General features: G+C 56.4%; 1 protein-coding gene across 9 annotated transcripts in view; it reads right to left on the bottom strand.

Annotated features, from left to right (window-relative positions):
* Positions 1–22234, bottom strand: part of LOC142462208 (tyrosine-protein phosphatase non-receptor type substrate 1-like) — a 47962-nt gene extending 25728 nt beyond the window's left edge. For 2 of the 9 annotated variants that reach the window (XM_075563876.1, XM_075563882.1), the window contains exons 1-2: positions 21795–22086; positions 20754–20835 (exon numbers count right to left, since the gene is read on the bottom strand). In XM_075563876.1, coding sequence (XP_075419991.1) covers positions 20754–20826 — 73 coding nt within the window. In that variant the 5' untranslated portion in view covers positions 20827–20835; positions 21795–22086. The other 7 variants (XM_075563875.1, XM_075563878.1, XM_075563879.1 and 4 more) reach the window with 5 other exon arrangements.
* Positions 22235–22809: the final 575 nt, after the last annotated feature.

Raw genomic sequence — 22809 nt, 5'->3', positions numbered from 1 at the left:
GCGGCTAAGCTGTCCCCCACCAGCCCTGCTGATGCCCCTGGAGGGCAGGCCCCAGTGAACAGGCTGTGGGGCCTAAGGGTGCTACATCCGGTCTAGGCATCCAGGGCTCCCAGGCTGGTCAGTGGGGAGCAGCTTGAGGTCCAGATCCCTGGCCACTTGTAGGCAGGAGACAGGGTGCTGGAAGAGGAGTGTGGGGGATGAGGGGAGGCCTCAGGCAGGACGATGACCTCATAGGAAGATGCTGATGTGAGATGGGCCGGGACCTCCAAGAACAGCCCAGAGCCTGACTGTGAACACTGAGCCAAGTGAGGGAGGGGTGTGTGGAAAAAGGACATGAAGACATACAACAAAGTGGGACAGAGAGAGAGACCCCAGAGAGGCGGGGTGGTAGTGGGAGCAGACAGAGACAGGAAGAGCCAATGACAAGGGTTGGGGGAAGGGAGAATCAGCATCAGCAGACACGGACAGGGGTGGTGACAGATTGGTGTGTGGGGCTCAAGCGACGTGGGGCCATCCTCAGTCATCCACTGCCCCTTGATGTGACCTTGGCAAGTCCTTACCAGAGCTGGCACCTCTGCCATGCACAGCCATCAGGGCTGCTGCAGATGCCCAAGAGATTGTAGACCCACATCCCAGCGTGTCCTCACTGGGAAAGACCTGTGGCCAAGGTCAGATCTCATGCCGTCCCTCTTCCTGTCTCCTTCCCTTCCCAGCCTCACCCTCATCCTCACTCCCATCTCCTGACTGCTGGCCCTTGGCCCCAGTTCTCCTGGCAGGTGAACGGCATCTCAGAGTGTCAGCCTGCTCTTCCCAAGACAGGGGAGGAGCCAGGTCTACTGAGACAGGGGCGTGGCCAGCATCACCTGGCTGAAGGTCATGGTGCCTGAGTTCAGGTGTGACAGACAGGGCGGCACAGGTGCACTGTGGCAGCAAGAATCCACTCAGTGGCATCAGAGGCCGCACTGAAACCTGGGTCACCCCAGCGATGGGTGTTTCAGACGGCCAGGGAATGCTGCTAGAATTGAGGGCTCTGGGGCCAGCTCAGCACCATCCTCTCTGGGCCTCACCCCCCATAAGGTGGGGGCGGCGTCTACCCCCAGGCCAGTCCTGAGGGCTGCATCCATCACCCAGTCCTCCGGGTTGTTCCCATCACCCCTGCATTCTGTCCGTGCGGCTTCTCATGATCCTCAGACCCTCCACTGGCACGTGAGATCCATGTAGGCTGTCTCCAACCCTCCCCCGGGACAACGTCTGACCTAACAGTCAAAACCAACAAACACCACACAGAATCGGGGCTGTGGTGGGTGGGCTCTGCATCCCAGAGACGCCACCAGGATGAGAGCAGACCTGCACCCCCTGGGCTTTCCGTAGCTGGTTTTCCCAATATAGGCCGTCGGGCCTTCCTTCTGAAGAGCCTGTCAAACTCCAAACCCAAACTCACTGCTACAGAGTCGATGCCAACTCAGAGCGACCCTAACGGGCAGGGTAGAGCTGCCCCGCTGGGTTTCCGAGACTGTAACTCCTTAGTGGACTAGAAGCCTCCTTTTTCTCCTGTGGAGCAGCTGGTGGTTTCGAACTGCTGATCTGCTAGGAGCTCCATGCTGCCAACACCACTCTTTTTTTTCCCAGTGATTCTTGGTAAACCTAAATCTTCCGGTTAGCAAGTTATTAAGTACATGACCCCCAGGCACACACTAAGCCAACCCCAACGCCGCAAAAAAACAGCTGCTGTGGACCCAACCCCTGGTGGGGCCATGTACGCAGCCGGCTCTTCGAGGTGTGACCTTTGGGAGGCCAATTGCCAGGTGGCCTGCTGGCTATGCACATGGATGCTAGGTCGGCAGTTTGAAACCAGCAGCCACCTGTGGGAGAAAGACAGGGCTTTGTACTCCCGTCAAGAACTCGGTCTTGGAGACCCACAGGGCCGGCTCACTCCTGTCCTGCAGGTTGCTCTGACTCAGAAATGACTTGACAGCAATGAGTTTGTTGGCTGACTTTTTGGGTCTTTGGAGATGCTTCTCAAATTCAAACTCACAGCCATCGAGCCGATTCTGACGCACAGTGACCCTACAAGACCCAGAATTTTTCTGGGGCTGTAAATCTCTAAGGGAGCAGAAAGCCTCAGCTTTCGCTGGTGGAGCGGCTGGTGGGTTCAAACCGCTAACTTTGGGCTTAGCAGCCCGAGTAAACCCACTCTGCCATCTCTAGGTGGGTTCAAACTGCCAGCCTTCAGTTTAAGGGTGGAGTGCTTAACTACCTGCGCCACCCAGGGCCTCCAGGCACACACAGAAGGCCCCCAGGTAAGACACGCCACCCAGTGACTGCGGAGGGAGTGAGTGAGGTAGTACTCTTGCTTTCGGATCCTGTGTCAACTGCCCCTCCTCTCAGCCTCTCACCCCCTCTTGTGAAACAGAGCCCAGACTGGCATTTTTTCCCAGGAGATGAGAGTACAGCACGGAGCCCGGGTGAGCTGCCCACACCCAGGGTAATAGCTGGCAGTTATTATTAACCTTATCAATACCACCACACCGGGCTGTGAGTCAGCAGTTGGTGGAGCGGGAGGGGAGCCGCGGAGTCAGCCAGCCGGGCGGCATGTCGGAGCAGGGCTATTCTTGTGGCTCTGCTGAGCCCTGTAATCACACCCAGGCAAGCGACAATAAAATCTGCAGTTGGGGAGGGCCGGCTCCCCACCCGACCAAAGCTTTTTTTTTTTTAGCTCTTCTCTGGTTCTCTCCACCAACGGCAGCCAGATTTAGGCGGCTTAATTAATTAGCTAGTGTTTATAAAGCGTTTGAAGAATTTTAGAAGTGCGATGTTAGTGCCAAATATTATTTTAATCTGCGCGAGTGTGTGTGTGTGTGTGTGTGTGTGTTTTCCAGCAGAGGTCTGGTTTTCTCCCTTTCTTTTTCTCTGCAGGTTCTGTTCTGGAAAACAAACAGGCCTGTTTAAAAATCGCTCCTGCGGCACTGGGCCAAGGGTCATCCTACCTGCAGAGCTGACCTCACCATTTCCTGCTCGTCTGCCCATGGGGAGGGGGGGGTGAGGAGAGGGCCAGTAGGGGGGCTGAGAAGTCCCAGGGAGAGGAAGGCGACTGGGCAGGCAGGCCATTCTCCTCAGGTGCAGCTGGTACTGAGACATCCTATTGAGGCCCCCGGGTGGCACCTGTGGTGTGCGTTTGACTTTTTATGGAAAGGTGGGCCCTTCAATCCACCTGGCGCTCTGCTTCTGAAAGGTCTAGTTCTACTGTGCAGCACACAGGGTTCCCCTGCATCAGACACGACTGAGCAGCACCGAGTTACTGGGAAAACCGCGGGGCAGGAAGTGCGCTAAACACTGATGACGAGCCACTCTGGCTGGGCTGGCCCATTACTGGGACTTTTCCGGGGGCCGTACCCTGGAGGATGGAGCGTGTCTTCTGCATAACGAGCTTCGAGCTTCAAAGAACTAGAATCTCGGCCCAACAAGTGGCTGAGATAGGGAGTGGTTAAGTGAATGACGGCCTATCCCCGACGTGGGAGAAACACTGATGGTACAATTGTAAATGAGATGGCCATCGTGCAAATAAAATGTGCTCCTCGCAAAGCATTTTGACAAAAGAGAAATGCCTAGGAACAAACTAATAATCTGCTACGATTCCAACAAAGATAACTACGATCAAAGTTGTGATGTCGTTAACACATGAGCCAACAAAAAAAAAAACTGTGAAGTCATGCCATCAGGTAACTAAGGATACGTGTACACATTGGGCGTCTTTCAGGCCGGTGTACTCACAAAGAGGAAAACCCGACAGAAGCTCGACATCCAATGGGAGCCCTGCTGGCAGCGTGGGTTTCTCCTGGGGCTGCTAACTGCAAGGTCAGCAGTTCAAACCCACCAGCTACTCCAGGAGAGAAAGCTGAGGCTCCCATAAAGATTCGTCTTGGCATCCCGAAGGAGTGAGTCTACTCTGTCCTCAGAGATGCTACGTGCCAGGATGGAGTTGATGGCACTGCACTTCATTTGTTTTGGAATCCAAAGAAAGGACCCTGGTTGAACCCATCGCAGCCAGTCCACCTGGTGGCCAAGTCTACAGCCACAAAAACGGACCGCGTCGCCTTCCAGGACTGACGTGGGAATACCTGGCGAGCGCAGTGCTTGTTGCCTAGGGGGCTCCCAAACTCCTAACTAAATAAATAATAGCCACAGATGACATGAAGGATTAGCAGTTATTAATTTTGACTAATGGATTTATAAGGGGATTTCCCCCCCCCATTTATGCTTTTTTTCTTTTAAAATAAAGTAGGCCTAACAGAAAAGATGCAGGAGAAACAAACGGTCATTTCAGTATGATGGTGACTATGGAAACCCAAACTATTACCTGTTTATATCATTATGTGTAACTACCTGCATGATACGATTATATAACCACACGGCTATGTTTGTATAGAATACAAAATAATGCATGAGGTTCTATTCTACTTTGCCAATAATGTAGGCGCACATATGTATCTAAACAACTGCAGGGTCTTATGCAAATTCTGATGCAGTGCCTGTAGTACCCATGCAACTTCTTTGGATCATGAATCTACGTCTCAAGGGATGTTTTTCTTTTTTATCCCTTCTGTTCTGATTTTCTAAAGTAGATGAACTAGAAGTAACTTCATAGGGTTTGTTTTGTTTTGATACAAAGCTTCATGGGTACGTGTGTTGTTGTGTTCATTGTTCAATGCACTGCCCACTCTCCCCCACCCCCCAGGATTCTATGCTTTGTTCACGGCTTTCTCCAGCTACTGAGAGACAGCTGGGCCCACAGTAGATGCTCAATAAATACTTGCTGACAAACCACTGAAGACACAGAGGAAAAAGGTCTAGAGCAGTGGTTCTCAACCTGTGGGTCGCGACCCCTTTGACGGGCGGTCAAACAGCCCTTTCACAGAGGTCATCCAATTTCTAACATTAGCTAAATGACAGTGATGAAGTAGCAATGAGAATAATGTTATGGTTGGGGGGGGGGTCACTACAGCACGAGGAACTCTTTGAAAGGGTCGCCGCACCAGGAAAGTTGAGAACCCCTGGTCTAGAGAGAAAAACATCCAACGGTGTCTGTGCAGGAAGAAGGACAAGGGGAGAGGAGGGAGAGGTTTTCTTTCGACTTTATGGTAAAACATAAATTAAGGTCTTAAATATAGTAATAAAAACTACTGTGAACATTTCTTGCTTGGGAGGAAAACCCGGAACAATGAATTAAGCATGTGACTAGGTTTTTCTAATGGGAGAAACAGTGCAGTGGACGGTGGCTGCCCACATGCTCGCGGTACAGGAATAGGTGTCATCAGGGTGCCGGGGGTAGGGGGATGGAAAGGGGGGTCTGCGCAGGGCCAGCTAGGGTCTCATCCCTGAATTCACCATGCTCAGTCCAGGGCTGTGAAGTAGCTGCAGCCGCTTGCCCTGGTTGAGCTGGCAATAATGTGGCAGTGAATATAGTTTGAGGAAATAACCCGGAAGATTACATCTGGAGCAAGCCTCCTGCCACCTGAGACTCCTCGGCCATGTCTCTTGATGGGCCAAGGGGGGTGGGCCCCATCATGTTAAAAGTGGCCGAGATGCAGAAGGATGGAGGATGGGGACTGACCACAGGGCTTGGGACAGTGACCGCTGTGGGAGCTGACATTCCATAGGGCTGCCTCGGCTCTCTGAAGTTTCCTTCTATACCAGGGCGCAGCTTTACCAATTTTCTATCTGTTGTTTTAGTAGAAAATATCTGAATTTTCCTTCTCTGACAGTCTGACAGGGTGACACCTTACACCAGTTCCGGCTTTCACAGGTTTGACACACACTCGTTCTCAGGAGCAATCTCTCTCCCCCTCTCTCTGGATGGACGGGCAGACATGTACAGATATATAGAGAAATTTACATATCTACATTTTGTTAAATATATATATATATATATATATATACACACACACTTCTGTGTGTGTGTGTAGCTTTTCAGATGGAAAAATATTAAAACAATTTTTATAAGAGAAAAAGCAAGCACGCCTGCAGCTTCCAATGGGAAAAGCAAATCCAGTTAGAGAGCAAGCTTGCCGAGGGCGGCCGGCCACAGTGACGCCCGGGCGCGAAGCCTTCAGAGCAGCCTGGCCCAGGGCCTGGAGAACAAGATGAGCTCAGGTCAATGCTGACTGTCACCTGCACGGGTACTGATCCGCCCCACTCTGGAACAGTGGGCAGCAAGGTGGCCACTTCTCAGGAGGCCCGGGAGGCAGCTGGGCTGGGGCCCTAGGAAGGACAGGCCACTATCCCAGGAGCCAAAGAAACAGGCTGGAGGCCACGCCGCAGGTCTCAACAATCCCAGGTGCTCAGGGGCCTAAGAGCCTGCAGTCGGGCTCAGCAATGCCCAGCACCCAGCGTCCGATGAAGACTAGGCTAACACCCCACCCCGAGACCCCCATAGTGGGGGCAGCTCAGCAGCCCCCTCCCTGCCCAGTCATTACCCACAGGCTCGGGGGCCACTGCTTGGCAGCCCACGCACACCGCAGGACCTCATCAGGAGTCACCTGTCATACTTGGGGCTGTTTGAGCACGTCTGTGGGAGTGAGTGTGCAAGAGTGTGTCACTGTGTCCGTGGGAGTGAAGAGGGTGTTGCTGTGTGTGAGTAGGTGTGAGAGGAGCATTGGTGTGTGTGTGTGTGAGGGTTGGGGGGAGAGACAGAGAGAGAGTAGTGCCGGTGTGTGTCATGTCAGTGGGATGTACGGCACGTGTAAGAGTGTCTGCACCTGAGGCTGTGAAAATTGGTTGGCGAGGGTGTGAATGACCACAAGCACGGCTTGTGCGTAAAAGTGATGCGTGTACAAGTGTGCGTGGGTGTGGAGAGCCTGTGTGAGTGTGTCGAGGGTGTGTGTGGGAGGGGAGCAGGAGTGTGTGTGATCGTGGATGTGCCGCACATTAGTTTGGGGGATCCAGGGTGGCAGGCAGTGTGTATGGGCCCACGTGTATGTCCTCATGTGCCCAGTCACTTGCATCTGGGTATGCCCAGCTGTGTCCGTGCCTGGCACAGAGGACAACCTCATGCATGTGTCCACATACAATCAGACCATGAGAGATGGCGGAAGGGCCACCTGTCCATTCCTGATGGATGAAGCTGCAAACCACATGGTGCAAACCCTGCCCCCAGAGGAGGCCCACCCCTCCACCCAGCAGCTCCTGTGTGCTCGCTCAGGGCACAGCAGCAGGGAGCAGCTTACCAGACACCGGCCTGCCAGTCACAGCCAGAGGAGCTTTGTGGCTCCCAAGGGGGCAGCTCGGGGCCTGCCAGCCATTGATGTCCCTTTGAACTTGCCCTCCAGGCTGAGGACACAGCCAGATAAGAAGTGTCCCTGCCTCTGCGGCTCACTTAGTCTGGCAAGGCCATGTACAGTGGCCGGCCACAGAGCCATCAATGAAGCAAGAGGAGGCTTTGGGGTGAGTCTTGAGTTAAGAGTGGGGTCAGGTCAATTCTGACTCACAGCGACCTGAGACTGTACATCTTTATGAGGGCCAGCCAGCCTCATCTTTCTTCTGTGGAGCAGTTGATGGATTTGAACCGAGGACCCTGCAGTAAATAGTCCAATGCCTACCCTATAGCACGACCCAAAGGAGCCCCTAAAACTCAAGTCAGGTACCAGATCTCCTGGGATCAGCCCCAGTGCACACAGACTTTAGATCCAGGAGCCCGAGGGCAGCCCTTTAGCTCTGGGGCCCTGCTCTCCCACTTTCCTCAGGACCGGCGCCCTGGCCATTCCCTCCGCCAGGAATGCTCAACCCCTAGACCAGTGTTCTCAAAGTGGCCGATACCGCCCCCTGGGGGTGCTAGGATGACCCAGCAGGCTGCAGAAGTAGCCACCTGCACTGGCTCCTGGATTATGGGCCATGGTACGGATGCTTTACATTGCCAAGGGGACCACCCAGTAATGTTCTTTCTGAAAGAGTGGGTGGAAGGCCAAATAAATTTGGGAACCCATGCCCTAACACTGACAGGGCTGGCCTCCTGGCCTCCTCTAGGCCCAGCGGAAGTCTTCCTTGTCACTCCCTACCCCCCAATGCCTGATTTATTTTCCTTCATGTCACTCATGACCTGCCCTATGACATCCCGGGTTAACTTCTTTAACGCCCACTTCCCGCCCTGGACTTAAGCCAGGGGTGGTGGGCCGGCTCCCTGCAGCACCCACAGTGCAGACCAGAGCCTGCTCGGCATTGGTTGAGCGCCTGCTTGTATCTGCTCCCAGGCTCACTACCATGGAGGCGATGCTGACTCACAGCCAGCCCATAAGACAGAACAGAAACAGCCCCGTGGGGCTCCGGGGCAGTAAATCTTCCCAGGAATAGAAAGTCCCATCTTTCTCCCACAGAGCAGCTGCTGAATTAGAACCGCTGACCTCGCAGTTAGCAGCCCAACGCATAACCACTACGCCACCAGGGCTCCTCTTTGGGATCGAGACCCCCCCCCCCCAGGAGATGCCTGAGCCCCTTTGGTCAGTCACCTGTGGGATGGGGGTGAGGCTGCTCTGAGCTGACAAATGCCCAGGGCTCAGCACCCTGCTGATGCAGTAAGTCCTCAGCAGGAGGCAGCCGGGTGCCGAGGGATGAGGGGTGACAGGTTCAGATGCTCCCAGGGCTTACGCTCAAGACCACTAGAGGCAGGGCCTGTTTGTAGGCTGAGAGCTGGTAGCAGAGAGCCCGGGGGTGGAGGTGGCTGGGCGACACATCTGCTGGGTTGAGAGTGAGCCTCCAGGAAGCAACACTTGCAGGGTGGCCCCCTGTGTGTGCAGAGTGGCAGAGGGAGAATGACAGTGATGTGTGCTCTGGCCACACCACACCCGTCTCCTCAGCAGGCCTACAGGACCCAGAGGACACTAGCTCCCACCAGCCACTGGGCTTGTTCCCTTGACAATCTGAGGATCTTCTGCACCACCTCCCCATTGTGCAGAGGGAGAAACTGAGGCCTGGAAGTGAGTCTGGGAGAAACCAGAGCTTTAGAGGGTGTCCTTCTAACTCAGGGCCCTGGGCATTCCTATAGGGCAGACCCTGTCTGTCTGCACGGTCTCCCCCAGGGCCCTGTGTGGACTGAGCTCGACACAGGAAAAGCCCACCGCCATCGAGTTGGTCCTGACTCAGGGCAACCCGATATATAAAGTTTCCGAGGCAGACAGCCTCATTCTTCTCTCTAGGAGCAGCTGATGGGTTTGAACTACCGGACTTGTGATACAACGCTTGTCTGACGCTTACCCACCAGGGCTCCAGGTAGAGGGAGTGAGGTCCTCACCACCCCTTCCAACAGGCAAGGCAGCAGAGAGCCAGAGTAGCATGTGCATGGCGGAGCCTGGGCCAAGCGTGGAAGGAAGGCTGGCCTTGAAGACTGGGACCGCCACATGGGCATGTTCCTCCTGAGGATGGACGGGTTCCCCTCAGGCTCCGGCTGCTGGACTCCCAGGCTGCCAATGGGGCACGCATGTGCACACACACACATTTTCCCTGCCCCGAAGACACGCGCTCTCAAAGCTACTTACTGGTATCCAGTGGGCAGGCTCCCTCAAGCTGACCCTCACTACCCCTGGGTCCCTTCCTGAGGGTGTTGGCAGTTCAGAGAGCCCTTTCCATTCTAAGCTCCTGTCATCCTCAGCTATGCTTGTAAGGAATCACCTCAGCGTTATGTGGTGCTGAAGGGGAAACTGAGGCTTGGGGTAAAAGGGGGGCGGGGGAAATGCTTCCTTGACGACACCCAGCACATATGTGGGGCATGCTGGATTCAAACTCAGGAAGACTGTGCCCCCTAACTGGAGCCCTCCCATCACTTCCCATGATGGAGGGGGAGTTTGGGGTATCATCAAAGGGAAGAAAAAGGCTGGACCCACAGAACTGAAAGGTAGGGAAACTGAGGCTGAGAGGGGCTTCCTAGCTGGCCACTGAGGGAGCAGGGACTCCACCTTCTCTTCTGAGCCCCCAGGGCATGAAATGGGGACAACACAAGGATGAAGGTCTGCTTGCTTGGCTACTGATGGAAACGCTGGAGGCTTGAGTCTCTCTAGAGGCGCCTTGGAAAAAAGGCCAGGCAGTTGACTTCCAAAAGGTCAGCCCTTGGAAGGCCCATGGAGCACGGTTCTTTCTACTCTGACAGCCACGGGGTCACCATGGGTCGGAACCGACCCGACAGCTGACTGATTTAGCCTCAGTGGCTAGCAAGCACCAAGCTGATCGTGCAGGACAGCTCTCACCTGACCTCCACAGAGACCCAGCAAGACAGTGCTGTCACCACCCTCCTGTCAGGGAGGACAAGACTGGGGCTCGGTCAGGCATAGGACTTAGCCCCCGCCGCGTGGCTGCACCTGCATCCGGACCCACCGCACCACGCGCCTCGTGCGATCACTTCTTGGAGGGTGGGGTGGGGGCTGACCCCGAGTGGGCCTTGCGAGCCAAACCCCGCCGAGAGCACAGGGTGATGACGTCATGTGACACAGCTGGCACGGCACCTGCTTTCTCAACTGGGGCAGGCGGGGCGGGGACGCCGCCAGTTTGCAGCATAAAACCTGCGCTCGTGGTTCCTCCCCCACCCCGCTGCGCAGAGACGGGGTGGGCCCTGGTGTTCCGGGGCAGGACAAGGTTAAGAGCAGTCAGGATTTGCAGTGGCCACCACGCTGGCCTCTGGAGCAGGGCCCGGCTCTGCTTTCAGACGGGGTTCCAGCCGAGGTGACAGCCTGAGCAGGTTACGGAATGACAGGTTCCAGCCTCTGTGTGCGGCTGAGCCTAGCACCCGCCCTTGTTCCTTTGTCCACCAGTCTGCAAACACCGCCTACCATGTGCCAGGCTCTGCCCTGGGGCTCTGAGTAAGCCAGCCAGACACTGTGCCTACCACCGTGGGGCTTATACCCTAGTGGGGGTGAGTGGACTGGGCTCAGGAAAGCAGTCAGGTCAGCAAGTGCCGCACCAAGGGGCAGGGTGGCAGAGAAAGACTGCGGGGCTCCTTCAGGAGCGGGTGGCCAGGGAAGGGCGGCCGGAGACCTGAAGGGAGCGAGGGGCCCAGGAAGGCGGTCCAGGAGGAGCGAATAGCAAGGACAGGGACCCTGAGCTGGAGCAGCAGCTACAAATTCAGGGCAGAAGCCAGGTCAGCGAGGGGAAGTCCTGGAGGAAGGGCAGGTGGAAGGAGCGAGGTCTGCTCGATGAACAGGCCAGATCTCCCCATTCCTTCCCCCACCCTACCCCCACCCAGAGCTCTCAGAGCAGAGCGCACCCCTGGGAGGCTCTGGGCTGGGCTGAGAGGAGCTGACACACTGCAACGGTGACGAGGTGAAGGGACTGGAGGGGTGAGAATGGGAGCAGGAGCGCCCATAACGAGGGTGAAGCAGGGTTTACAGGCCTGGGTTCAAACCCTTGCTCTGCCCTCACCAGCTGTGTGACCTTGAGTGAGTTCCATCACCTCCTGGACCCTCAGTCTGTGTATCTGTCTATGGAGTATATTCGTGGGTCCCACAGAACCATGCTGAGACACCACACAGATGAAGGTCCTGCCCATGGGTTGGTCTGCTGGGTGCCACGTGCCCAGAGACCCAGATCTTCTTGCTCTGGTGCCTCTCCTGACCCACACCCCCTCCAGGTCGCTCCCGGAACCTTCCAGATGAGCTGGCTGCAGAGGCTTGGCACGTGCAGCTCCTTGTGCCTGGAATGCTGGTTCCCTGAATGCCCAGGTGCTCCCTCAGCTAGGTCAGGCCTGCGCTCCTCTGCGGGGCTCTCAGATGTCTGTTCCCTCATCCCGCTCCGTGTCCTCCCTGTAAACTCCCTCCCTCCTCCTTGTTTTGTTCACTTGGGCTTGTGCTTTTTGCTTCCCTGTTGAAATGTCACCTCCTTGAGGGCAGGCGTTTTGGCCGTCCTGGTTATGTCCTCGGCGCTCAGACCTTCACAATGGCACTTCCTCAAACACACATGCTGAATGAACTGTGCTCATGAAAGCACCCTCACAAAGACAGCAGAGAAGACGAGAGCAAATAGGCTTTAACTTGGACTAGGCCTTAAGAAAGGTCCACTGTGGCTGGAGGAGCCTCAGTTTTCTTATCTGTAAAATGGGCTGAAGGACTCCCGGTTTCTGGCTGACTGGGAGGAAGAGACCGGGACACACATGCATGTTTGTCATACCTTTCCCCTCTCTAATTTGGCCTATGTTTGAAATTTCCCCAAATGCAAAGAGAGGCAGCAGCCCCATGGCAGACACCCTGATGCCCATCCCCCGCTGATCTCCCCACCCACTGCCCTCTGGCTCTGGGCCACAACCGCAGCAGCTGGCTTTCAGAGCCCCCAGATGGGTGCGCTGGAAAATTTCAGACACACGAGAACCAAGTCTGTCTCCTCGCCACCTCCTACCTTACCTGCTCTGCCCCCTACCCGGATGCCTATCCTGGCAAGGCACCTGCCGGGAAAAGCCATCCTGTGGGGGCAGGGAGATGCTCAGATAGAAGAAAGCCCTGCACGGCCTGGAGCAGAGGAAAGTACCTTAGGCTGAGGCTTCCTCCTTCAGGGCGGGAGGGGAAACACCTGCTGTCCACCTCCCAGGAGGGCACCTTCATTAATAGAAAGGTTAGAGGCACAGCAAAAGGGCAGCAGGCCAGCACCTCTGAGCCTCAGTTTCCCTACCTGTCACACACTGAAGAGCTCTCTAAAGAAAGCAGCGGTAGTTGACCACCTGGGTTCTGGGGGAGACCAATCCAGGTCACCATCCCGACTCTGATATGAACTGTGTGGCCTTGGCCCAGTGGCTCTGCCTCAGTGACCTGCAAAGGACACTCTGACCCTGCTGTCAGGGTGACCGCGCCTCCAGAGAGAATCAGACACACCAAGGGCTGAGCCCACTAAGTGGCTGGCAGTGAGAAGGCCAATTATGGTTTTCATATTTCCCCATGGTAATCGGGGTCTGCCAACCACATGGTCAACTGTTTAAAACCACCAGCAGCTCTGAGAAAGAAAAACGGGGCTTTCACCTCCCGTAAATAGTTACCGTCTAGGAAACCCACAGGGTGGTCCCTCAGTCAGCCTTACCTGATGGCAGTGAGAGCCTGGCTTGAACAGTGGGGCCCAGCACAGCCTAGTTGAAAAGCACTAGACGGGACTGCAGGTGGTTTGGCCTGTTACCCAGGTCTGCCTTGGCTCTGCTGTGGGAGTGTGGCCAGTCACTTCCTCTCTGTGAGCCGCAGTTTGGGGCTGTTATGAGAGGACAGGAGGAGAGAGCAGCCAACTCTCCCAGGCCTGGGAGCTCACCTGGACAGAGACACCTAGAGGCAGGCAATGCCACGGTGCCGAGTTCTAAGAACAGACAATTAAATCACACTAGCCCTGGTGGTGCAGTGGGTTGGGCACTGGGCTGCTAGATCAGTAGTTCAGAACCACCAGCCGCTCTGTGGGTAAAGGATGAGGCTCTCTACTGCCATAGAGTGACAGTCTCAGAAACTCACAGGGACAGCTTTCCCCTGTCCTGTGGGGTCACTGTGAGTCGGCAGCAACTTGATGGCACTGAGTCTTTTGAGAGCTGGCTTCACGTCACTTGTCCATCCCTAATGTGGTAAGAGCTACCAGAGAGACTTCGAACTGAATGCCATCCACCCCCTTAATAACATTGGTTGTTTTGGGGACACTGGTTCTACGTGAGGAGCCGCACTTGGCCCCTTAAGACACCAAAAGGAAACAAAGAGCTTCAAAGGGCAACAGAGCTGATTCTGACTCATGGCGACTCCGTGCATGTCCGAGCCTAACTGCTCCACAGGGATTCCCACGGCTGCCATGGTACGGAAGGCCATCACCAGGTCTCTCCTCCACTGCCCCAGCCTCAGACCGAGTCCAGCAACCACCTCTCTGCTACTGGCTGACAGCACATCGTGCGTGGCCCCCAAGGCCCAAGGGGCCGTATGATGGGCCATCCCAACTTCAAAGGAATCAAGATGGGATCAAATACCGGTGGTAGTGATGGCAACAGTGGGTGGCAGGGATTGAACGCTCCCTGTGGGCCAGGCAAGGCTCCAAACATCACGTCCATGTGCATTGACTGAATCCTTGCTTCAGGGAGGGTTAACGTGAACCCTCTTTTACAGATGGGGAAGCCGAGACACAGGAAGTCTACTTAATGGACCAAGGAGACAGAAGCGTGGGGGCCCTGTGAGTTCAGGCTCCAAGCCCAGGCCCTAGCATTTGGCTAAGTATAGTTCTACGTCCTAGGGGCTTCCAAACTTATTTGGCCTACTGTCCTCTTTTGAGAACAAAAACTGTACTCAGTGCCCCTGTGGCCATTTAAAACGTTGGTACTTGATCCCATCACCCAGGATAAGGTGCAGGTATCTGCTTCTGCAGCTTTTCTGGATTGTCCCAACACCCGCTAGGGGGCAGTGTCACCCACTTGGGGAAATACCGCTCTACATCTCACTGCTATGGAGTCAATTCTGGCTCATGGCGACCCTATAGGACAGGGTAGAGCTGCCCCCTGTGGGTTTCTGAGACTGTCACTCTTTCAGGGAGTAGAAAACCTGATCTTTCTACCATGGAGCTGGCTGGTGGTTTTGAACTGCTGATCTTGAGGTGAGCAGCCCACAGCGTAATCATTACGCCACCAGGGTTTCCTACTGTTCTAAACGTGGAAATGCTAAGCTAAGTCACCAACGGAGCAGAAGCTGAATACAATCCAGCCGTCAAACACACCAGTAGGTAGCAACAGAACTAGGAGCAAGAAGAACTGGAAGCCCAAGACTGGGGCGGAGAACAGCTCGGGGTGAAGGAAGGTTCAGCAGAGGTGAAGTCCTCTGAGGCAAGGGGAGGAGGTGACGCACCTCGAACCTTGAAGGGGTTAATGAATTTGCATGCAGAAAGACAAACGCCATTGCTGTTCACTGACTCAGGTGACCCCTGGGGTATCAGAGTGGGCCTGCACTCCATAGGTTGTAATCAGTGGCGGTTATCATAGGGAAGTAGAATCCTGCTACTGACCACCCTGCGGATTCAAAAGGGCCTTTGGTTAGTAGTCAAGCACAGACTCAAGTTTGCACCACTAGGGACCTAGACCCAAGTTTGTATATAAAAAAACCAACCACAGGGGCGATTAGAGTATATTCTAACCAACGGCATCAGAGCAGAACTCTGCTCACTGCACTTTCATCCTTGGATTTTTTTTTTTTCCTTCAGAAGTTGATCACCAGACATTTCTGCCAAAGCACTGGCTGTTGGGGGGGGGGACTCGAACCTCCAACCTTTCTGCCAGCAGCTGAGTGTTCTTCAGAGAGCAGAGACGGACCGGGAGCTCTCTCAAGTTTAGCTGAGGGCATGGCTTTGGACACGAACATCTACTGGATGGTGCTGGGCCACATGCTAATGGGTGTTAGGCGAACCCAAAGCCTCTCGTTAACACACGTTTGCAGAACACTGGAGTAAACATGGACTGGCGTTTAATTCCACACTGCAGGGCTTCCTTCTCTGACCGCCGGTGCCAATGCACACACATGACCCAGAGAGCTTGGTCCTCGGAGAGGAAGCCTTGCTATCTTGCAGGAGCGCAGCAGGCCAGTTCATTGCCACACAGGGGGCTAGGAAGAAGGCCGGTGAGGGAGACAGCCCAGCCCTGCTGCTGAAGTTCTTATTATGTTCGTGTGTGTGAAGAAAACTTGGACCCACTCAACAGTTTTGAGCGGGGAAGTGACATGATCGGAGCTGTGTTGACAAGCCAGAAATCCGAGCGCATATAAAAAGGGAGGAAAAACCTCCGTCCGTCCAAGACGACAAATAAGAAAAGAACCTGTCGCAGGAAGCCACCAGAGGTAGCGAGCCAGTGCGTGTGGGATCCGTGTAGCACATTTTAGACTCCTTCCTCTTGCACACCCCCTCTCCATCTGTCGGAAAGGGCACCGGGAAGATGCAAGTGGGGACTATTCCAGCTCTGGGGGCTCCGGAGCCTGACAGCCCAGATGGGGGGCTCTTACGGAGCCACGTCACTCCCCGGTTGTCAGCTGTGAGGGCCAAGGGGCTGTCAGTGTTGCCATCTGAGAAGCACCGTGACTCAGTTCAGATCTTCTGCCCCAGAAGGGATCCTTCTACAAACTTCCATGTGAGCCCAGAGGAGGGCTCCTGCGGGCCCCGGGTCTCCTAAGTCCCCAGAGCTTGAACCCTGCCGTGGGCATGGTTTGGACTTGGACCACCGGTTTAGGGAGTCCCTGGGAGGTACAACAATGAACGTGTTCAGCTGCTAACTGAAATCTGGAGAATCAAGTCTGCACAGGGGCACCTTGGAAAACAAGGTCTGGTGTTTGACTTCTGGGGGCAAAAATCAGCCATCAAAAGGGAGGGTGGAGGGAGGGGGAGGGGGAACCAATGACAAGGATCTACATATAACCTCCTTCCTGAGGGACAGACAACAGAAAAGTACGTGAAAGGAGACGTTGGACAGTATATGACAAAATAATAATTTATAAATTATCAAGGGGGAACAGGGAGGAAAGGGGAAAATGAGGAGCTGATACCAAGGGCTTAAGTGGAGAGCAAATGTTTTGAGGATGAGGACAACAAATGTACAAATATGCTTTACACAATTGATGTACGTATGGATTGTGATAAGAGTTGTATGAGCCCCCAATAAAGTGATTTTTAAAATAAAATATATTTGTTTGGAGTCATGGTTTCACAGAACCTCACAGTGCACGGGCCTAACGCTATGTTTAGTGCTTCTGTTCTACCTTTCACTCACTGTGTTGTGTCTGGGGTCAGAAGGGTTTGTCAGTAGCCATCATGAGACAACAATGGGTCTCCGTCTGTTTGCAGCAATGGGTGAAGGAGGCTCCGGCATGGGCGGAGGAAACGGAATGTGGGGCTAACTGCCTCCACCAGCAACCACCTCCTTGGCCATGAGGCCTAAAGAACCGGATGGTGCCCAGCTTCCATGACCAAACTTTCTGATCAAAGGTTCTATAGTCAAGTCCGGATCAAAAGGGGGCAAGGGGAATCGCGGAACAGGATTTCCAATTCTAAAGAAATTAATTACTTTCTAGAGCCTTGGAGGCTGGGCAATCCTCTGAATCTATTACCCGGAGATCACCTTTTCATCTTAAACCAAATATATCCCCTATGGTCTTCTTAAATAACGAAGAACATTTAGCTTAACTAGGAAAGGCTATCTGCCTAAAAATACTGCATTCTTTTTAGATCTGTCTACGTGGGATCTAAGCGGAGCCCTGGTGGCATAGTGGTTACGTGTTGGGCTTTGATCTGCAGGGCCGATAGTTCGAAACCAACAACCATTTCTTGGGAAACAGATGGAGCTTTCTACTCCATTAACAATTCCAGTCTCAGAAACACACAAGGACAGTTCTACCCTGTCTTATAAGGGTCGCGATGCGTCGGTATCAACTCGATGGCCATGAGGTGGCTTTTGGTTTTCTATGGGATCATATAGTTGAGCCCTGGTGGCCTCGTGAGCTACACTACACGTTGGACTGCTAACCTCAAGGTCGGCAGTTCAAAACTGCCAGCCGTTCTTTGGGCGAAAGGGGAGGCTTTCTACTTCCATAGAGTCACAGTCCCCGAAACCCACGGGGGGTGCGGGGGGCGCAGTTCTACCCTGTCCTGTTGGGTCGCTGAGTCAGAACTGAAAGGATGGCAGGGAGCTTGGTTTTGCTGGGTCTGTTCGTAACACCCACAAAGATAAAATGGGTAATCCGCTTCAGGACTCGATTTTCCTCCTCTGCACAATGGGAATCGCATCCAGCTGCCTCAGGCTTGGCTTTGCTGATTTCAGGGGCTTAAGCAGGTAAGGCCCTCAGCACACAGGGTGGCAGGGGACTGCCATGCGAGGAACACTGGCTCGCCTCCCTTCTCTCCACATGTGGTTCACTTCTGGGCAGCCTGGGAGCTGAAAGGCTGCAAGAAAGAAACGGCTCTCGGGGTTTCCACAGAGCTGCCGCTGGAACGATCGGGGACAACGCCCAAGGGAACACCAGAACACTATGGCTTGGCACCTTCAATGACCCCAGTACTTCGGGTTCAAAGCCCCCCCCTTTCTCTTCTCAGGAAAGAGGAAGCGAGATGAGCTTTCTCACTTAGGAAAGTACAGAGGAGTCACCAGCATGCTGCCCCGATACCCCTTATGCAATGGTTTGCAGAAGGCCCTGCTGCCTTCCTCCTTGGCCTGGCCTCCCTCAGGCCTGCGAGAAGGAGGGCATAGGCCCTTCCCTGAGGTCTGCCCAGAAGCAGCAGGATCTTGAGATCCTAAGCCTTGAGGGAGGAGGCCCTAGTGAGTAAACACACACACACACACACCCCACACCCCACCCAGGCTCAGTGTGCTGCCTGCAGAATCACACTGCCCCCATGTTCCCAAGCTCTGGCCCTTGACCCTCACCTAGTTCCACACATCCCCTCTGCCCTGCTGCTCTAGAACCCAGGCCCGGCACTGGCTCCAAGACCCGGGGCTGGTTTAGAATACCCTGGCATCTTTTTAGAATTTCTCTTTGGCGCTGCTCATGCTGGAAGCAATCTTTAGAAACTTCTTGCCCTGCCTCCCCCAACCAAGAAAATTCACATGACCAACCCCCTTCACACGGTGATCATGTGAAGCAGCAGCCATCACGTGACCCCTCCCAGGCTGACAGTTCTGCCTGAGACACTAGGAGCCATTCAATCCAAAGCCGCCTTGCTAAGCCTGACATTTGAGCTTCTCACTCGAACAAATCCATTTTCTTGGAAAATTGGACAACTGCCTTCTTTCTACCTTCTGTCCTGTCTCTCTTCTGCTTTGTCAGAAATCCCACGTGTAGAGCCACCAGAGCAGGGGTCTGGGGCCCCAGCTGTTGGCCAAACCAGGTGAATTCCACTGCCAGGCCCAGGGGTGACCACTGGCCCCCACAGAACCAGGCAAAGGGCATCCAGGAGGCTTGGACTGCGGCAGTGACACCCCAGTCCCCTCCCCGATACCCTTAGCCAGGAAATGTATTCTTACCTCCAAAGATTGATTTATTTCAAAGTTAATCTAGGCCCCTCTGCTGCTCCCACTTTTTCAGGCTATTGATGCTGAATGGATTGGAACGGAAGTTTTATGGCCTAATCTTTACCATTTTATAGATTGTTTTTATAGGCAAAAGGGGGGAACGATTGGCTCCCAAGCAGGGTGTCGGCATTCCCAGCCAGCACACTGGGAAAGGCAGGCTGCCCATCTGAGCACTTGTTAATCAGTGTCCCCAATTACTGGCCAAGGACTAAACCACAAAGTCCTCCTCAGAGAAGGGTGTGGAACAGGCCTTTAGTAATTAACTCGGGCGCTGGTCCCCCTTCAGGAAAATTCAGCTGGGGAGAGACAAGGACTGGCATTCCAAGCCAGGATGGATGGGGTAGGAACTCAGACATGTGCAGGCTTGGGCAGGAAGGAACAGACTGGAGAGGCCACTCACTGGAGACATGAAATATACAGGGTTTCCTTCCGCCCACCAAGGACCCAACTAGAACTGAAAGAGTAAGAGGAAGCGCAGGGTGGGGGTGCCCAGGTGGATTCCCAGGGTCCCAGGGAAACAGGGCAGCGAGGAGCTGCTGTCTGCCCCACTTCTCCCACCACCCACTCTTTGCTAGTTCTCCCATTTTTAAAAAATTTTCTTTTCCCTGTGCTATAAGATGGTTACCAGTCTCCAGGCAAATGCAAAACGAAGGGGGGGGGCGTGTTGGAGTGGATGCTGAGCTCATCCTTAGCTCCCCTCTCCAGGGTAGGAGGTACAGAGACCTCTCTGCAGACACACAGCTTCGGCAGGCAGGCGGAACAAACGAGATCTCCCTCTGCCCCCCCCCTCCATACCGCTTCTCTGAGACCCGTACCGTACCCCCCCCCCCTCTTCTCAGGAGGCCCGAGGTTTTGCAAAAAACCCTTTAAGAAGCAGGGACTCCTGAACGGTGACCTCACCCTTTGGCGAATACACAAGGTAGTCTTCAGAGCCCGCCTGCTGGCTACAGCCAGGTGTTTGATGTAGGCCAACAAAAAGACACGCTCAGAGCCACAGGTAAGAGCCCCAGCCGAGCACCTGAGCCGCAGGGGAGTTGCCGAGGAGCTGGGGGAAGCCGCAGGAAGTAGGAAGCTGAACCCAAGGAAGGAGAGTGGGGAAGGGGGAGCTGGGAGCTCAGCCAGGCAGCGAGCGGCTCCGGGTAAGCCGCTGTGTGTCCCCATCAAGATCTGTTGTTCGCAGCAGCTCACCCCAGGGCTGCCGCCGCCTCCCCCAGACGCACTGTAAGGTTGTTTACTCTGCATACCAGGGGAAAGAACCCCCTCTTCCCGGGGCGCAACGGGGGCTTCGGTTCCCACCAGAGAGCGCAGGGATGACCTCTGCCCCCACCCTCGCTGTCAGCCCCAGGAGTCAAACGTGTGGCAAGCCCAAGTCCTACACCAGAAAGCTTTCATGGAAGGAAGCCCGCGCGCGCGGCGCCCAGCTCAGAACGCAGCCGGCTTGTCTCCCCCATGGGGCTGGGGCTGGCAGAGCCAACTAATCCGCCCCATGCCCCAGCGCCAGGTCCACGGGCTGCAGGTCTGGGTCCAGAGAGACAGAGTGTGCGGCAGAAAGCGGGGTTCTATCTTTGGCTGTGTGACCTTGGGCAAGTGGCTGGCCCTCTCTGGGCCTCAGTTTCCGCATCTGTAATCCAGGCGGCAGGCAGATCGGTCTTACCCCATTCACTACTGCTCGCCTAGCAGCTCCGCGGGGCGGGCTGCGAGGCCACAGCCCACAGTTTGGGGAGAGGAGAGGGGGGCTTACCTGTCACAGCGGCGGCGAGCAGCAGGCAGAGCAGCGGCCCGAGGCGGCCGGGGGCCGGGCCGGCGGGCTCCATGGGCCGCGGCTGGGGAGCGAGGAGGGAGAGCGGCCGTGAGTGCGCGCTCGGGCGGGCGCAGGCTGGAGCGGGGAAATGACTAAGGCTCCCCCCCCCACCCACCCCCGCCTCCCCTCCCGGCCGGGCGGCCCCCTCCGCGGCCAGGCGCCCGGGGCGGTCGGGAGCCCGCGCCTCCGCTGCGATTTTTCGGAGGAGCCCCTAGCTTCGCCCCCCTCCTCCCGCCCCCCCAGGAGCGAAGGAGAGCCGGCGAGGGGAGACCCGGAGCGCGCGAGAAAGAAAGCCGGAGACCGGCGGAGCGGGGCGGCGGGAGAGAGAAACAGACCCAAGGGAGCTAGGCAGAGAGCCAGAGACACAGAGAGCCGAGAGAGGGAGAAAGAGGGGGAGAGGGAGGGAGGGAGAGAGAGAGAGAGAGAGTGCGGGCGGGCGGGCGAGCGAGCGAGCGAGAGGAGTGCGCGAGCGAGCGAGCCGCGCGCAGACCCAGACGCACGGCGCGGGAAGAGGGCCGGGCGGCCAGGCGCGAGGGGCAGCACGGGCGCCCCGGCCGCGCAGAGCCGCCCCCGCCGCAGTCCAGCTGCCCCGCCCGGGCTCCTCGGCGGCGCCGGCGGCTCCTGCACCCGCCCGCCCGCCCGCTCCGGCCCGCAGCGTCCGGGCCCCGGCGCCCGCCCCCCGCAGCCCGGCCACCCCCTCCTCCCCTCCCGCCGCCCCTCTTCCCGCGCGAGGAGGTTGCGGGGTCCGGGGGAGGCAGCGCGGGCCTCGCGGCGCGCCGGGGCCCAGGAGACAGCGTCGCCCCCAGCTCCGGTACCCCCGCCCGGGCCGCGGCTGCAGCCCTGCGGCCCCCGGACCACCGCGCTCCCGCTGGGGCGCGGGACTCCGCGGACCCCGACCCGGTGCAAATTCGGAAGCCCGGGCGGCTCCCTCCCCAGCCTCCTCGCACCCCCCGCCGCCTGCACTCACTGCCGGACTCGGACCTGCGCCGCCGACGCGGGCCAGGAGGCTGTGCACGCGCCGCCGGGGGCTGCCCAGAGGCTGGGCCCCCCGCTCCACTTTGCGCAAACTTGTTTTTCTAAGGTCAGCGCCGCGAGCTGGCGGCGACGGCCTTTTAAGGTGGACTGGGGAAGTTGCGGCGGGCTCCCCCTCGCCTCCGGACTCGGGTCCGCGGTCAGTTCCCGGTTAGTCCCGGCTCCCCGCCGGCGGGAGGCAGGGGGCGGCCCAGGCGTGTGTGTGTGTATGCGCAGGGGCGGGACTGGGGGGGCGCATCCCCCTTACCCCAGTGCCCTGAAGCTGAAGGGCCCCTCGCGGGGCGGGGTGGGGGGTGCGCGGCGAGGGGGGCCGGATTCTTTCCTAGTCGGGCCGAGGTGAAGGGAAAGCAGGAAGTAAGTGGGGATGTGGGGGGAAGGGGGAGAGGAAGGAGAGAGTGATGGTACAAAAATAGCGTGTGTGTAGGAAGGACTTCGGTGCCGCCTGGAAAAGGGGCCGGGAGGAAGAAGGAGCGAGCAGGAGGCCTGAGGCAGGCCGGCGAGGGCAAGGGTCGGGGGTCTCCCCGCGGAGGTGGCCAGGTAGCTCCCTGGGACAGATGGCGTGTCCTGGGGGTGGAGACGGCCGGAGCAGGAATGTGTGTCGCCGCGGGGCACTGGGCAATAGTTAAGGAGTGATGGCGGGCAGTAGATGAGGAAGATGAGGGACCAGGAGGAGGAGGGCTGGGGAAGAGGCCTGGCCTCTCAGTATGGAGCCTGGAGGTGGAAAAAAGAACGAACAATTGTGCCCTCTTGGCTCATGTGAGTCTCTTTTTTTCCCCAGTGGCAACTCTGTGCACCCCATGGGAGCTGGGGGGGGCGGTGGGGCTGTGCCCCCACCCTGCAAAAGAAGGCTCTGGTCTGTGGGAGCCAGGAGCCCAGGACCCTCCTCGGTTCATTGGAGGGCTCTGGGGTGGGAAGTAAGTTCACAGCTAACTAATCTTGCTGAGGGAGGCAATTAAGTACACAT

Source organism: Tenrec ecaudatus, chromosome 12, assembly GCF_050624435.1.
Source record: "Tenrec ecaudatus isolate mTenEca1 chromosome 12, mTenEca1.hap1, whole genome shotgun sequence".
NCBI lineage: Eukaryota > Metazoa > Chordata > Mammalia > Afrosoricida > Tenrecidae > Tenrec > Tenrec ecaudatus.
This window is presented reverse-complemented; position numbering and strand designations above follow the sequence as displayed.